At 39.7% G+C, this 17,178-nt stretch overlaps 1 protein-coding gene across 3 annotated transcripts in view; it reads left to right on the top strand.

Moving 5' to 3' along the window:
- The first annotated feature begins 11,755 nt into the window (after nucleotides 1-11,755).
- The window catches only part of podn (podocan), a 50,312-nt gene continuing 44,889 nt past the window's right edge, over nucleotides 11,756-17,178 (top strand). The window contains exons 1-3 of one of the 3 annotated variants that reach the window (XM_072574185.1): nucleotides 11,756-11,983; nucleotides 13,449-13,708; nucleotides 16,939-17,032. In XM_072574185.1, the coding sequence (XP_072430286.1) occupies nucleotides 13,457-13,708; nucleotides 16,939-17,032 (346 nt within the window). In that variant the 5' untranslated portion in view covers nucleotides 11,756-11,983; nucleotides 13,449-13,456. Of the gene's footprint in view, nucleotides 11,984-12,640; nucleotides 12,648-12,943; nucleotides 13,106-13,448; nucleotides 13,709-16,938; nucleotides 17,033-17,178 lie in introns of those variants that run through there. The other 2 variants (XM_072574187.1, XM_072574186.1) reach the window with 2 other exon arrangements.

Below are 17,178 nucleotides of genomic sequence, written 5' to 3'. Positions count from 1 at the left end.
TGTCTTTGTGAATGACTGACTTATTTCTGGATTAACTTTCTGACACTATCTGTGGTAATGGAAAATGCTGTCAAGTGTATAAACTATATTACGATGTTTTTGTAGCTCATGGTAATTTTTTAGAAATCTAAATAATTATAATTATGTCAGTTGCAGAAACAGCATCCAAGTACATGGGTGGGTGGCTTTGTTTAAAGTAAAACATCTTTTTAAATATCTTGTTTATATATTTTAGAAATTTCTGGGCAATGTACTGAATGAGGTAAAAACAATGACTGCAGATACTGGAAACCAGATTCTGGATTAGTGGTGCTGGAAGAGCACAGCAGTTCAGGCAGCATCCAAGGAGCTTCAAAGCTCCTGTGTTCTTCTGCTGTGCTCTTCCAGCACCACTAATCCAGAATGTACTGAATAAATTGTCAGACCAAAAAAACAAAAGCAACTAACAGGAGCTGTTTAATATTTTTACCAAAATGTGTATTCCAACTATTTTTATGTTGGTTGGGATCTGCTTGATTGTGGAAGCCAGCTTTTTTTTAAATTTCTGCAGCAGTTTTGTTTCTTCCCTTTCTTGTCACTCCGGTGTTGGAGATCATATTAAATTTTTAATTTGCATTTAAAGCATGTGGGGATTGAGATTGATACTGTGCAATGCAAGTATTATGACAGTACTTCTGTTAACCAGCATATAAAATGAAGCAGGTTGACTGTCGATGTCAGCAGCAGCTACTCAAAGTCCATTCTGACACACGAGAACATTGAGACCATCTGAACACATCAGTTTAAGCGGAACTGCTAGCATTCGCCAGATTGGACCTCTGCTGACTAGAAATAGATCCTTATGAGCATGTTTTCTGATGAGTATTTCAAGATTATTCTTTATTGACAAGTCAGTATACTAGAATTTTTTTCCTTCCTTTGTTTTCTATGAATGACAAGATTTATAGGTACTAGCACTCTGATTTCCTCATATGCAATGGCTGTGTGAGACCCTACCAACAATGCAGGGCCTTGCAGACTGCCGTTTTTATATAGAGAGGAAATCTGATTTTAAAAGTCCCAAATTTGTTTTGTGATTTTTGGTCCTGCGTTCGCCATAGTTTCCTCTTGGTGTCTAGGCTTATCTTGATTGCCTTATTTATTGATGAAGGGGTTATGCCCGAAACGTCGATTTTCCTGCTCCGCGGATGCTGCCTGACCTGCTGTGCTTTTCCAGCACCACACTCTCGACTATCTCATTTCCTGTTGTAATCACCTCTGTGTTATCTCCTAAAAGCTTCTACTGCTGAAATTATTGTTTGAAATTTATTGAAACAGGAGCAGGAGTAGACCATCTGTCCCTTTTGACCCTGCTCTCCATTCAATATTATGGCTAATCATCCAGCTCAGCCTCTGGTTCCTCTTTCTCCCTATAGGCTTTGATGCCTTTAGCCCAAAAAACCATATCTAACTCATTGAAAACTTTCAATATTCTGGACTCTACTGCTTGCTGGAGCAGAGAAATTCTCTGCCTGACCTTGTCACTATCTTCCAAGTAATCTGCTATTACATCTTTTATAATGGACGTGAGCATTTTTCAAACTACAGATGTAAAGCTAACTAGTCTATATTTTGCTCTTTTCTCTCTGCCTCCCTTCTTAAATAGTGGGATTATATTGGCCACCCCCCAGTTCATAGGAGATGCTCCAGAGTGTATGGAATTTTAGAAAATGACCACCAGCACATATGCTGTTTGTAGGGCCACTTGCTTAAGTACTCTGGGTTGAAGCTCACCATGTCCTGGCTATTGATCTGCCTTTAATCCCATTAATTACCCTAACGCCATATCTTGACTCACATTAACTTCCAATTCCTCCTTCGCATTAGGCCCTCCATATTTTTGGGTAATCTTTGTGCCTTCCTTTGTAATGACACTACATTTTAAAGTATGCATTTGCTCTGTTCCCCATTTATAAAATTCATGGTTTCTGAATATAGTGGACTTATTATGATAATTGGAACGAGGTCAGCCAGGTTGACCTCCTTAGAGCTGTTAATTTGGTCCAAACAGGGAGCCCTAGCTGACAGGTATAAACAGGGTTCTGCTCACTCTCTGAGCCAGCTGTATGGTAGCTGGGTCAGTGTCATGTACAATGCAAGTGTAAATAAAGGGTGACTTTCTGATGGGGGTTCCTGCCTTTGTAAAGTTACTTCAGTGACAATGTGACAAAAATATGCCCCTGAGGAGATTCACTTGCAACAGTCGTCTTTGAATTGGGATAAGCATTTCAGGCATCGTGCCACTATTTAGGAAGCTTGACTTGTGTGAAGACTGGGCATAGTATGTGGAAAGAATGTCTTATTTTTTTCCAGGCAAATGATATTGGGCAGAGCTGGGCTGAGGAGTGGCAGATGGAGTTCAACCCTGCCAAGTGTGAGGTTGTCCATTTTGGAAGAACAAATAAGAATGCGGAATACAGGGTTAATGGTAGGGTTCTTAGTCAGGTGGAGGAACAGAGGGATCTTGGGGTCTATGTACATAGATCTTTGAAGGTTGCCACTCAGGTGGATAGAGTTTGTAAGAAGGCCTATGGAGTATTATCGTTCATTAGCAGAGGGATTGAATTCAAGAGTCGTGAAGTGATGTTGCTGCTGTACAGGACTTTGGTTAGGCCACATTTGGAGTACTGTGTGCAGTTCTGGTCGCCTCACTTTAGGAAAGATGTGGAAGCTTTGGAGAGGGTGCAGAGAAGATTTACCAGGATGTTGCCTGGAATGGAGAGTAGGTCGTACGAGGATAGGTTGAGAGTTCTCGGCCTTTTCTCGTTGGAACGGCGAAGGATGAGGGGTGACTTGATAGAGGTTTATAAGATGATCAGAGGAATAGATAGAGTAGACAGTCAGAAACTTTTTCCCCGGGTACAACAGAGTGTTACAAGGGGACATAAATTTAAGGTGAAGGGTGGAAGGTATAGGGGAGATGTCAGGGGTGGGTTCTTTGCCCAGAGTGGTCGGGGCATGGAATGCGCTGCCCGTGGGAGTGGTAGAGTCAGAATCATTGGCGACCTTTAAGCGGCATTTGGATAGGTACATGGATGGGTGCTTAATCTAGGATAGAAGTTCGGCACAACATCGTGGGCCGAAGGGCCTGTTCTGTGCTGTATTGTTCTATGTTCTATGTTCTAGATGAAAAGCAAGCAATTCTCCTCACTTTCCCAAAGGCAGCACATACTAAAACATTCCAGGAGTGAATGGATTTAATGAAAGGGTGTTATGACCCAAGCCTCCTTTAATTCTGAGATGCTACCAGTTTTACTCATTAGTTTGCAAACCAGGGGAATCCCATCAGGATTTTTGACCAGGTTAGGGCGACTGGTAGAGGTGTGTAATTTTGGTGCAACCTGAGGTGAGATGCTGAAAAACCGTCGGGTATGTGGGATTAATGATGTAACTAACAAAAGCTTCTACTAGCTGAAGCCCAACTGGAGTTCAAACAGGCACTACAACTGACCTAGTCATTAGGAAATTCAGCAAGTAAAGCTTATGAGTTGTAGGGCATTCTGGCAGAAGTAAACAGCCTTCCCAGGCCAACTAAACTTGGGGAACACCACTTGAGGGAAGGTAATTGTCAGCCATCTCATGAACAGAGGGACTCTGGCAAATGGGACTAGATTTATTTAGGACATTTGATTGGCATGGACGAGTTGGACCGAAGGGTTGGCCCACAGCAAAACCGCAAAACAAAGCCAAGAGATTAACATCTTCTTCATGATCCAGGCTTGATCCTGATCCTGGAAAATCCACACACATCTGGCTTGGAACAGTTAAATTGCTTGGCAACATCCAAATCAGAATCCGTCAAAATAATCATCCCATTAAATGGTCACCTGGTTCTAATGGAGGTCGATACTAGCGCAGCTATATCAGTGATTGCAGAATCACTCTTTAACAAAGTTTGCTCTGGACTCCGACCCTTAAGTTTGCATAAGGCCTCAGCCAGGCTGAGAACCTATACTGGGGAACCTTTACACGTTAAAGGTACAACTTTGGTTCCGGTCTTGTATGAGAAGCAGCTGGTTCAGTTACCACTGATTGTAGAAAAAGGTTTAGGCCCAAGCTTGATGGGGTGAAATTGATTGAGAAAGATTCACTTAGATTGACTCAATTACGATTAAGTGAGGATTCCTAGAAATATGCTATGATTACTCCCCATTAGGGTTTGTACTAATATACCAGACTGCCATTTGGAGTATCATCAGCCTGTGGCATTTTGCAGTAGATGGAGAACACTTTACAAGGCATATCCCTGGTCATCCTTTATCTGGATGATGTGTTAACAACTGGGAAGCCCAATAAAGAGCATTTAGAGACCTTGGACATAGTGCTTAAATGCTTCTCCAAGGTGGGTTTACACCTTAGGAGGGAAAAATGGGTGTTCCAAGTACCCCAAGTGACCTACGTGGGCTACAGAGTCAACAAGACAGGGTTACATCTGTTGGAAGATAAAGTGAGGATAATCAAAAGTGCCACAGCTCCCACATCTAAACCAGAGTTTAGGTCTTTCGATAGGTTGGTGAATTGTTACAGAAAATTCATATGTAATCTGATGTCCATCCTGGCACTCTTACATCTGCTACTGAAAAAGGATCAGCCTTGGAAATAGTCTGGTAGCCAAGGTATAGCCTTGAGGGAATTGAAGAAGTAGCTATCGAAGGGTTGGGGGGGGGGGGGGGGGGGGGACAGTGATGCTTAAGAGACCAGAGTCAGAGGAACTGGACCTGGTACAAAAACAGCCCAGGGAAGGTATAGGAAAAAGAACGAGCCTATGTCCCAGGACTTCAAGGGGGAGGATGTAGTGATTGGAATGATGTCACCCCAGTGGAGCTCCTAGAATATGAGTTCCCTGATTGAGGATGTTAACTGGTCCATTTAAGGGTTCCTGGCTCTCAGATATAAACAGGAATGTCAGGGGTTCTGCTCAGTCTAGGAGCTGGCTATATGCTAGCTGTGTCAGCATCATGTACTGTGCACATGTAAATAAAGGGTGACTTGGTGACGGGATACCAGTCTTCATGGAGTTATTTCACCTATATTGATCAAGTTCCCTTATCTTCTGAAATCTTGAGGGTTCCTTTCATTTTTCCTTTGGACCAACCAAAGGATATGCTACAGTCATAGAGATATACAGCACAGAAACAGACCCTTTCAATCTTCAATACCCGACCAGATGTCCGAACTAAATCTAGTCCCATTTGCCAGCATTTAGCCCACATCTCTCCAAACCCTTCCTATTCATATACCCATCCAGATGCCTTTAAATGTTGTAATTGTACCAACTTCCACCACTTCCTCTGACAGCTCATTCCATACGCGCACCACCCTCTGCATGAAAATGTTGCCGCTAAGGTCCCTTTTAAATCTTTCCCCTCTCACCCTGAACCTATGCCTTCTAGTTATGGACTCCCCCACCCCAGGGAAAAGACCTTGTCTATTTACCCTATCCATACCCCTCATGATTTTATAAATGTCCATAAGAGTGCTTCATTAGCTAAGCAGCAAGATTCATTCTACAGATGTGTGATGTTAACTCGATAACCTGCTTTTCATGGTTTTCATTGCCAGGTAAACTCCTCTGCAGTTCTTCAAAATAACTGTATGGCAATTTTTTTATCCACAAGACAGTGCAGAGAAGTTTTATAGCTTTCATCATAAAGACCAAATGTCAAACAGTGCAGTAATCTCTAGATACTACTGTGGAGTGCTAGTCTGGATCCTTGTTGCTCAAATCACAGTCTTAGAATGGAACCCCCTACTTTGCCTTAGATGAGAGAGCACCAAATCGAATACAACCAATCAGTGCCTTCTAATCAGGCAAGTGATGGAAGAATTGAACAGAGGTAGTGTCAAGTGACACCTGTTTACTGACACTGAGTTCAGGTTTCCCCAGAACAGGTTTACCTGTTCATAGAGTCATAGAAGTTGATAGCATGCACAAAAAGGTGTATCAGCACTTTGAATCTAAACCGGTCAAAAACAAGCACCTAATTATTCTATTGTCATTTTCCAGCACTTGACCCATGGCCTTGCACATGACAACACAAGTGCACATTTAAATACATCCTAAATGTTATGAGGGATTTTCCTCTCACCCCCTTTCAGGCACTGAGTTCCAATTTCCTACCACCCTCTGGGTGAAAAGGGTTTTCCTCACATCCCTTTAAAGCTTCTTGCCCCTTACCTTCAACCTCTGCTCCCCTCGTCATTTAACCAAAGGAAAAAAAAGTCTCTTCCTATCTAGCCTGTCTGTGATCCTCATGTTCTTACGCATCTCAATCACATTCCCCCTCAGTCTCACTCTGCCTCGAGGAAAGAAATCCTATCTATCCAATCTTTCTTCATAACTGAAATGCTCCAGCTCAGGCATCATCCTGGTAAATCCCCTCTACACCCTGTCCAGTGCAATCACATCCCTCCTGTGTGGATTCCAAAACCGCACACAGTACTCTAGCTGTGACCCAACCAATGTTTTATACAGTTCCAGCATAACCTCCCTGCTTTTAGATTCTATGCTTATAAAGGCAAGTATCGCTTATATTATGACATGGGGTAAACCCCTCTGCTAATTTAAACCAGACACGTAGAAAAGCTCACCTCGTGCCGTAATCTGTGAAATTTTGAGTGACAAAAAATTATCCCAAATTTTACTAGTTAAAGAAAAAAATTAACAGTTTTATTCTCTAGGTCCAAAAGAGAACATTAGACAACAACTATTTACAACTCCTTTCTCTTAATTCTATCTTTTACCTCTCACTCTACAATGCTGCTCTGATAAAAACCCTGATTGAGATTTACAAAAGAAAATTCCGTTTCAAAACCAGCCAGCTGGGTCAGTTCTCCTCTGTGGATTTTCCTCTGTAGATTTTCCTGGCTCATCATTTCTTCAGTCTTCTGCTGCACAAATTTCTTATGGACAAGTACCTTTCAGAGAGCTATTCTGCTAGCACTCAGTTGGTGCTTGACTGCTCTTTGCTGTTCTCCCCAACTGTTTAAAATACCTGATTTTATATACCCCAAAACATCGGACTGTCTCTTTGGTTTGATGTCATCAAAACATTTCAATTCAAATTCACTTGGATTTTTGTATCTACACGTAACAATAAATTCAATTCAAATTCAAATTAGTTTAAACTGATTGGCCAAATTTGAATAAATTGTATACCATGGCAACATAGTTCCAGCTATTTGTTTCACAACCAAATGTTATATTTTTTAAATTGTTCAGCATACTCTGTGCTTTCAGTCAGTCCTTGCCAGCTTTCACTCTCTCTTAAAGGTACAATACACACCAACACCTTCATAACACTTATACATTTTTAATTGTTTTATCTATCAGTCTCACTATCTTATAGGATTGGTGGGCATGCACACAACAGTGCCTCTGACCTTTGGTGCTTCCCAAGGTCCTACTGTATATCATGTATTCCCTTGCCTTTTTCGTTTTTTCCAAGTGCATCAGTTCATGCTTATCTGGGATTGAATTCCATCTGCCACTGATCAATCTATCTGACCAGCCCATCTACATGTACCTGCAATATCTGATGTTCATATCATTTGTGAATTAACTGATCAACACTCTTACATTTAAAGCTAAATCAGTTATATATGTACCACAAACAGCAAGGACTCCAACACTGATCCCAGTGGGTATCCACTGGACACAGGCTTCCAGTCATAAAAACACCCTTCTTCTTCCTGCACCTGACCTTATCAGTGTCTTAACACAAGATCTGATTGCTGTGGGAGGTGTGATAGCTGTTCTTGACAGTAAGGCAACATTCAACCAGATATTGCACAAGGGAGACCAGCAAAGCTAAAGTCATTGAGAATGATTCATGCCTGATGTATCTAAAGAGGCTTGTGGCTGTTTGAAGCCAATTATCAGACTTCCACGACATTCCACGGAGATTCTCAGGGTAATGTCCTTAGACTGATGATCTTTAGCTGTTTCATCAATGAGGTCTTGGATGGGGCTGTTCATTGATGATTCTGCAGTGCTCATCTACACAACTTATTTAAGGCTTGGACTAAGTAATGGTACAAAATGTTTAAACCGGTTAATTGGGAAGCGGCAACCATCTCCAACCATCTACTCTTGACCTTTTTGCAGCGTCATCAATACCCAGACTTCAATCAATATAAATTCAGAAGGGAGCGAAGGACTGGGGGAATGGGGTCGGGTCGATCAACAGCCAGACAGAGCTGGGCACTCCACAAGAATTGCCTTAGCTTATGAGCCTTCAATGTTTTTGCAGCTTAAGAAGGCTGAAATCAGGAATGTAATGGAATGTCCACTATTTGGAGGTTGCAACTGCTTCTATGCTGACCAGGACTTGGCCACACACTTGAATGAGTCCCTTGACAGTGATTTAATAGTAGTCACTCCACCATTGATGCACTGTGACGGCAGTCAGGACTATTTAAAGATGAACAGCACCAACGTATCAAACACCTTCTACCCTGTGATCATTATCACCAAGAAGGACAGGAGCACCATCACTTCCGATCTGCCTTTCAATTCTGAGACCACCAAGACTTAGAAATGTATTACCATTCCTTTATTGGCACTGGGTCAAAATTCTGGCATTTCTAATAGAACACCATAAGATTATAAGGTATAGGAGCAGAATTTAAGTTTTAATTTGATTAATTGTAGTCACGTGTACCTAAGTACAGTTAAAAGCATTGCCTTTCGAACAGTACAGGCAGATCATAGCATACAAGGACATAAAGATCATATAGTGCTTAGGGCAAGCCCACAGGTTACATCACACAGGAGGTGCGCAAAACACAAACAAATTAACAAGATCAACATTATTTGAAGTTAGAGAGTTCATTCATCAATCTAATAGTGGCAGAGAAGAAGCCTGTGTCCAAGTGTGTATTTATCTTCTGTATCTTCTGCCTGATGGAATTAGACCATTCAGCCATCTTCTCCACCATTCTGGTATGTTTCTCAACCCCATTCCCATGCCTTCTTCCCATAACAATTGATCCCCTTAGGAACCAAGAACATGCATTCTTACATGCATTCAATGATTTGGCCTCCAGCCTTCTGTGGCAATTATTCCACAGAATAACTCTGGCTGAAGAAATTCCGCCTTATCTCAGTTCTAAATGGTCTTTGCTCTGAGGCTGTGCCTTCAGAAACATCTTCAAGTCCACTCTATTCAGGCTTCTCGGTGTTGTGTTAGTTTCAATGAGAACTCTTGTCCTTCTAAACTTCATTGAGTACAGACTGAGGGTCCTAAATCACTCCTAGTATGACAAGCCCTTCATCCCTGGAATCATTCTTGTAAGCCTCCTTTGAACTCCCTCCAACACCAGTGCATCTTCCTTAGATAGGGACCCAAAACTGCTCACAATGTTCCAAATGTATTCTGACCAGAGCCTTATACAGCCTCCGCAGTGCATCTCTGCTCTTGTATTCTAGCCCTTGAGATGAATGCTAAAATTGCATTTGCCTTCCTAACAGCCAACTGAACCTGCATGTTAACCTTAAGAAATTCCTGAACTAGGACTCTCTAGTCTGTTTGTACTTTAGATTTCCAAAGCCTTCTCCCATTTATAAGATCATCTATGCCTCTATTCTTCCAACCTTACACTTTCCAAAATTATATTCCATGTGCTATGGCTTTACCCACTCTCCTAGCCTGTCCAAGTCCTTCTGCAGTTTCTCTGCATCCTCAGCGCTACCTGCTCCTCCTCCTCCTATCTTTGTGTCATCTGCAAACGTAGCAATAATGCTCTCAGTTCCTTCATCCTTATCAATAATGTATAATGTGAATAGTTATGGTCTCAACACTGACCCCCGTTAGAATTCCACTAGTCACTGGCTACCATCATGAAAAAGATCCCTTTATCGCCACTGTCTACTTTCTGCTAGTCAGCCAGTCCTCTATCCATGCCTGTACCTTGCCCCTAATACACTGGGTTCTTATTTAGCAGCCTCCTCTGTGGCATCGTGTCAAAGTTCTTCTGGAAATATAAATAGATCACGTTCACTGATTCGCCTTTGTCTAACTTGATTGTTATGTCCATAAAGAATTCTTACAGATTTGTTAGGCATGATCATCCTTTGGCAAAGCCATGCTGACTCAGCCCTATTTTACCATGCATTTCCATGTACTCTGCAATCTCATCCTTACTGGTGGACTTTAAAATCAGGCTAATTAGTCTATATTTTCCTGTCTTCTGCCTCCATCCCTTCTTAAACAGGTGTTTTACATAAGCCATTTTCCATCCTCAAGGAGATTTCCTGACTCCAATGATTCCTGAAAGATCATTACCAATGCCTCCACAATCTCCCACAAAATTCTATGGTGTAGTTCATCTTGTCTGGGTGATTTATTCACCTTTGAACCTTTTAGTTTCCCAAGCACCTTCTCCTTAGTGATAACCACTACACTCACCTCTGTCCCTGACTCTCTAGAAGTTCTGCAACTGGTATCTTCTACTGTGAAGACTGATGCAAAGTACCTATTCCTTTCCACCACTATTTCTTTGTTCCTCTTTACTACTTCTCAAGCCTCATTTTCCAGAAGTCGAATGTCTACTCTTGCCTCTCTCTTCCTTTTTCTATGTCTGAATGAATGCTTGCAATTTTGTTTTATATTACTAGCTAACTTACCCTCCCAAATTACCCCCAGAAACTCCTGCCATTGCTGCTCCACCCTCATTCCTGCTAGGCACCCTTCCAATCAACTCTCGCCAGCTCTCCTCGTGTCTTTGTGGTTACCTTTACTCAAATGTAATATAGTTACATCTGATTCCAGCTTTCCCCTCTTAACCTGCAGGATGAGTTTTATCATATTATGGTCACTGACCCCAGAGATTACTTTACCTTAATTTCTCTAATTAAGTCTGCCACATTGCACATCACTGAATCCAAAATTGCCTGTTCCTAAGTGATCTCTATCACAAGCTGCTCCAAAAAAACATCTTGTAGACATCCCATGAATTCCTTTTGTGGAATCCACTACCAACTTGACTTTCCCAGTCCTCCTGCATATTGAAGCTTCTTGATTATGATTATTGTAATAGTGTCTTTCTTACATACCTTTTCTAGCTGCTGGTTTACTCTCTTCCACATAATCGAACTGCTTTTAGTGACAAATACAGTACCATCACCAGGACTGCAGCAATTCAAGAAGTAGGGCTACCACCATCTTCTGACGGAAATAATACTTCCATCTCCGGATTAAGTATGTTTCATAAAAAATCTAGCTACTGAAATTGGTGCTGAGGCACCTTGTTCATACTAAGCACTTTGCACCTGACTGTGTTGGAGCAGATGGTCGGTATCTAAAGCAGATATTTGAACTTGAGCACAGAATTCATTATGCAGAGTACAATGAATGAAAAAATGCTGCATGTTTTAGTTAGGCAAAGATTAATTTAATAGACTTAGGCAAATCATTTCAAAGTTGATTATAAGCTCTTTCACATATTTCTGAACTTTCAATGCCATTAATTAGCAAATAGTAAATCCTGTGAACAAAAAGTCTGCTTTAAGTTATTGCCAGAATAGGTCAGTGTTTAAAAGAAGCACCATTTGATTCTAATTGACGAAATATGTTAGATTACTTTGTGTGGTCTCAAACATGCATCTCATGTGTTATAGAGTCCCAAAAGTGCAAAGCAACACATTCCTATAAATCATAGTCATATGTGTTTGAATGAGACACTGTTGAAGGCTTATTCCTTTAGAAAACTTTGCCGAGCTTGGTACCTTTTCAAGAGAAAGATGCAAGACTTAAATTTGCTTGTCAGTCCAACCTAAACAGAAGTAAAATATACTGACGCCACCTCATTACTGAAACTTCGAGCCAGAGTAACACCCAGCAGGAAGAAAAGACAAAGCAATATCTTGAGGTTACACTTGGGAGCATTGTTTGCCTCTGTTCAGTTGAATAGGCTCTGTGTGCGTGATTTTAAACGGACTCAGGTGCGTATCAGTCTGCATGACATTAGGACAAGCACTTGTTCAAATCATCGTGTAATGTGAATCTCCTGGTTGTTTATTAGGAATTAGCTGGAAATGTAAGTTTTTAACTTGTAAGCCAGAAAACATAAGTCACTGTTGAAACCCTAAACTCATAGGAATTCAGATTGAAATATATATGTTCTTAACAAAAGAATTTTGCTCTAATTGTTAAAGACAAAATATGAACAGTGACAGTAAACTAAATCTAAGCAATCTAATAACCAAAATCTAGAAAAGACATCTGCTGTATACAGAAATGCAATGAATCTTTTTTGTAAAATTCAAATATTCAAATAGCACAATGTGAGTAAATTTGTAGGTACATGTATATAGCTTCTGTTTTTGGTTTTCATAGGAAGTATTTAAATGAGTGCAGTTTGCTGTAGGATGGGTTCATGGTGCGATCGTTAGAACCCTGATTGTTGAAAAAGGGGGCTATTAATCAATTCCAGTTACAATGGAGCAGTATATATTTTGCAAAGTAAGATTATGCTTAACCAGACTTGTCCAAATCAGACAGCTACTTTTTTGAATAGCATGCCATTATTTTAGTTCTGTTTGTGATTATCTCAGTGCTTAGAAAATGCTTTGTGAATTTTGGCTTCAATTAATAATACCAGGCAAGGTAAAGCACTTTCAAATTTTCATTAAAAGAGAATTTAGAAGTTTGTGTTAAATTTAATACGTGGCATTTCCCTGCTTTCACTCTAAATGGTATGTTATTAGTGGGTTCGACGTGTTTCTCTGTTTTTATGGATCTTAGCCAAAAAGAAAATGTGTGATTAGATATAAAAGCAGACTGATGGTAAGCTCTGGTCTGTCTTTCCAGAGACTTCCCTTAGAAATGCCTTTGCAGAATTTTACAGTAGGCCGAAGCATTTCTGTTTCATATTTCTGAAGTATGGTAGAAGTTCTGTTTGGAAATCAATCCATATAGTGTCTCCATATTTTGTTTCACATCTGGAAAGGATCTTTCTTTTGCTCTGAAACACGTCTCCAAACCCTGTGCATTTTGGAAGTTTGCAAACCCCGTCTTCTTATTGCAATTCTTAATAGTGCATTAGTTGTTAAGATTTAATGAAGGTAGGTTGATTATATCCTCTTCCAGAAAAAAGGCAACATTAATAATATTCAGTTTAATGTACGAATGTACAGCTGACAAAATAGTCATATCAAAATTACTTAACCCTCAGTGGTAACTGTTCAAATGGAAAGAAGGGCCAAGTACATTAATTCATGTATTTTATATTTTTATGCGTGTCATGAATATCACAATATTTAATGGATAAATCAAAACCATCAGATTTCTTTAGGAAGTAATGATACTTGAGTAGCAGAACTTAACTAAATTAAAATATTGTATCTGGATGAAACATTCTACCCTAACTTGTGTGTATTAAGAATTATATGAATTATATTACTTTAGGAGTTAAAATGAATTGGAGGAGTGGGCATCCGTTGTTGTTGTGTCTCCTGAGCTTTGGCTGTAGTGCAAAGAGTGAGAAAAATGATTTTTCTGACTCAGTGGAGAATCAAACAGGAGGGACAACTACACGTGAAGTGCACATGCCTTATTGCCCTCCTGACTGCAGCTGTAACCTGGATGGAACTGTAGACTGTGGTGGAGTGGATCTAAAGGAATTTCCCAGGAATTTATCAGAGTCAATATTGCACCTATCTTTGCAGGTAAGATATGATAAATCCTTTGAAATTATCTTTGTTTGCAAAAAAAACTATTAATTAAGCCTGTTTTTCTCTTTACATAATAAAAGCTGCAGCAAATGTTAACCATTACTGTTTGTCCTGGAATAGTGGTGCTGGAAGAGCACAGCAGTTCAGGCAGCATCCAACGAGCAGCAAAATCGACGTTTCAGGCAAAAGCCCTTCATCAGGAATAAAGCTTTAGGACTTTTGCCCGAAACGTCGATTTCGCTGCTCGTTGGATGCTGCCTGAACTGCTGTGCTCTTCCAGCACCACTAATCCAGTATTTGCTTTCCAGCATCTGCAGTCATTGTTTTTACCTCATTACTGTTTGTCGCCTTGCGCATTTTCCCATTTCCGTTCCTGATGCTGAGCTTTTTTTTCCTCTGGTATTCACCCTAAATGACATTTGTGTAAATTTTAGCAATTAGCACCTACAGGTTACAAGACGATAAGGCTGACCCTGGTAAGCATTGGATCATTGGATAGTGGTCAGAGGTAGAGACAGGATGACTTTTCTCCTCCCTTGACTATGCACACTGCAAATAGTCATAGTACCATTATATTTATCTAAACTGAGTTAGCTAAGATCAACCTGAACCTTCCTGGTCAATATTGATTACATCTGTACTCGGCAGTGCATTTACCAACTCATTTATAGATTTAAGGCATAAATGGAATTGTTGTTGTATTCAAATTTGTAAAATTTGCACTTGATTTCATGCCAAAATAACTTTGCAATTCCTCAATCACTTCATTATTAATAAGGCTTTTTGATGTATTTTTAATGTGTTTTTAAAATGACAGTTTGCAAAACTAATCCATATAAATGGCAGTTGTAATTTTCTTAAATAAAATATTTAGGTTGTTACTTTCTCCAAAGTACTATCATTCCTAAAGATCCCATTTAATAGTGCAGCTGTATTGACAAAAAAGATGCGAATGTATTTGGAAACACAAAGTGTCACAAGAGAGCTTACTTGCTAATTGAGTATTAAAATTGTTGGTGTTATGATCCAAGTTTGGAGAAACCTGGAAAAGCGTTTTTTTGTCAAAGACCTGGCTTTGATGGATATAATCTTTTAAAGAATGGAGTGCAAGGAAGGAGCAAGCAAAGGAAATTAAGTGGCAAAATTCCAAGGCTGAATTGAAATATCAGAAATAATATTTATTATAAAATGTGAATAAAACACATATAATTAGTAATATGCACATTGATGAGGTAAGATAAATACACTATATGTACAACTTAGACCCTAATATTCAGGATTAACACGAGGAAAATACATATTAACAGATCAATGCTGGCTGAACATCCACAAATGACACTTTAAATAATCAAATCCAGTTAGATATTAGTTATACTGTGGTTCACTAAATCTTAATAATGTTGCCATCACAAAGAATTTAAATTTTTCACTTGAGAAGCTCTAGCCTTGGATCATGCTGAAAGCCTGTCTGACACAGACTACTTAAATGACTGTTCACAACTTGGTAGTTCAATCTCTTCTCCTGTGACTGAATTCCCTAAAACACCTGAAATACTTCTGAAGCATCAAATTGTTGTCATAATTTCAGCTTTTAGCAAACAGCGAGCACCATCAAGCTGTTGCTAAATTTCTGCAAGTGCCAATGATTTTCATAAATACTGCTGTGGGCTTCCTTCATCCCACTTCAAATTGCACTGAACTATTAATTTTTCCAAAGTCTTTCTTTTAGCCCTAACCCCTCTCCATAACATGAAGTCATGGCTCTCAGGAACTTTTCCTGAGAACTTTTTGCCTGGAGTCTGTTAATAGCAACCCTTGACAAATTGAAAGCAGAGAACACTCTTCGATTTCATCCATTTCAATGATGATGTGTGTTGAGCTATCCTTAACCTGAAGTTTAAGTTCACAGTCCTTCATTGATAATTTCTTATTGGTAATTTTTCAGGGTTCACTGATTTTTAAAACTATCTGATATAATATTAACTCCTAAAACAATAATTTATTTGGACACTCACTATTGCATGCAGTGTATACACCACATATCCAGCTCAACAAGCCCAACTGATGTTTCTAATCCTGTTATTCTAGTTGACAATCTCAGGGAGGTGATAATGAGTTAGCATGGCCTCAATAATAATGTTAATGCTAGTAATACTGATAACAGTTGTATTTATCCAATTTTTCTACAGTTAAACATTCATTTGTAAAACTAAAAATTACATTTTAGCTGGACTACATGAATCATGAGCTAGATATTTATAACACTAGGAACTACCTTACTCCAATTCTCAGAACCCTTCAACACAATGAATTAATCCATTGTGATCTGTATCTCAAAATAACGCTGTAATTATCAAGGAGGTGTTATCAAAGCTTCAGAATCTGGAAACTTTTATTTTGCAGAATAACTGGCACAGATCAAAGGGCAATGAAAAAAGCCTTGCTATTGTGTTTGCTCCAAAAATCACAGAAGAGCTCAGGCATGCAAACAGTCATTTACAGAATCACTACAGTGCAGGAAGAGGCCAATTGGCTGTCTGAGTCTGCACTGAATCTCAGAAGAGCATCCCACTCAGACCCTCTGTTCTACCCCTCCGCAACCCTGCATTTACCCTGGCTAATTCACCTAGCCTGCACACTGCAGGGCAATTTAGCATGATCAATCCACCTAACCTGCACCTCTTTGGATTGTGGTAGGAAACTGGAGCACCTGGCAGAAACCCATGCTGATACAGGGAGATTGTGCAAACTCCAGAGAAAATCACCAAAGGCTGGAATTGAACCCAGGTATCTGTGAGGCGGCAGTGCTAACCACTGAATCCCAAGGTGGTCAATCGAAGTGAATTGTTTTCAAACTTGCAGAATATATCCAGTGACATTTCAAACATGCTTTAGCTAAATCTTTATTAAGCATAATAAAGTACAGAAGAATCTCACTGCAACAGGTTGGCAAGTAGTTGTTCAGTGTTTGCCTGGGAAAAAGTGCATTATGAAATTAGCACATTCATGTCATAACCATTAAAGTTTTGTTTCAACGCACAACTTTTCCATCTACTTATTATTCATAGGATTATTTTCTAGTGAAAACTGCCTTCTGCTGTAAGTTGCACTGAGACTCCATGCATCCAGTTTCACTTATCCTCATCTCTGTTTAAAACTGTAGAGAGTAGTTTCAGAAGTGCTGGCCAGAACTCAAAGAACTCATGTCATTTCTTGTTACTTAGAACAATGCTTTAGAGGTGATCCCTATGGAGGAGTTATCAAGACTTCAGAATCTGGAGACTTTTAATTTACAGAATAACCGGCTTACATCAAAAGGTAAGGAAAAGCTTTGATTTTGTGTTAGTTCCAAAAATCACAGAACAGTTCAGGCATGCAGACAGTCATCCATCTGAAGATACATAGTTAACCTTAGAGTTTGATGGAAAATTGTTTCCATAAGTGTATAAGTCATAACCAATGTT

This window comes from Chiloscyllium punctatum, chromosome 7 (genome assembly GCF_047496795.1).
Source record: "Chiloscyllium punctatum isolate Juve2018m chromosome 7, sChiPun1.3, whole genome shotgun sequence".
Lineage (NCBI taxonomy): Eukaryota > Metazoa > Chordata > Chondrichthyes > Orectolobiformes > Hemiscylliidae > Chiloscyllium > Chiloscyllium punctatum.
The sequence above is the reverse complement of the archived record's forward strand: the minus strand, read 5'-3'. Positions and strand labels throughout refer to the sequence as shown.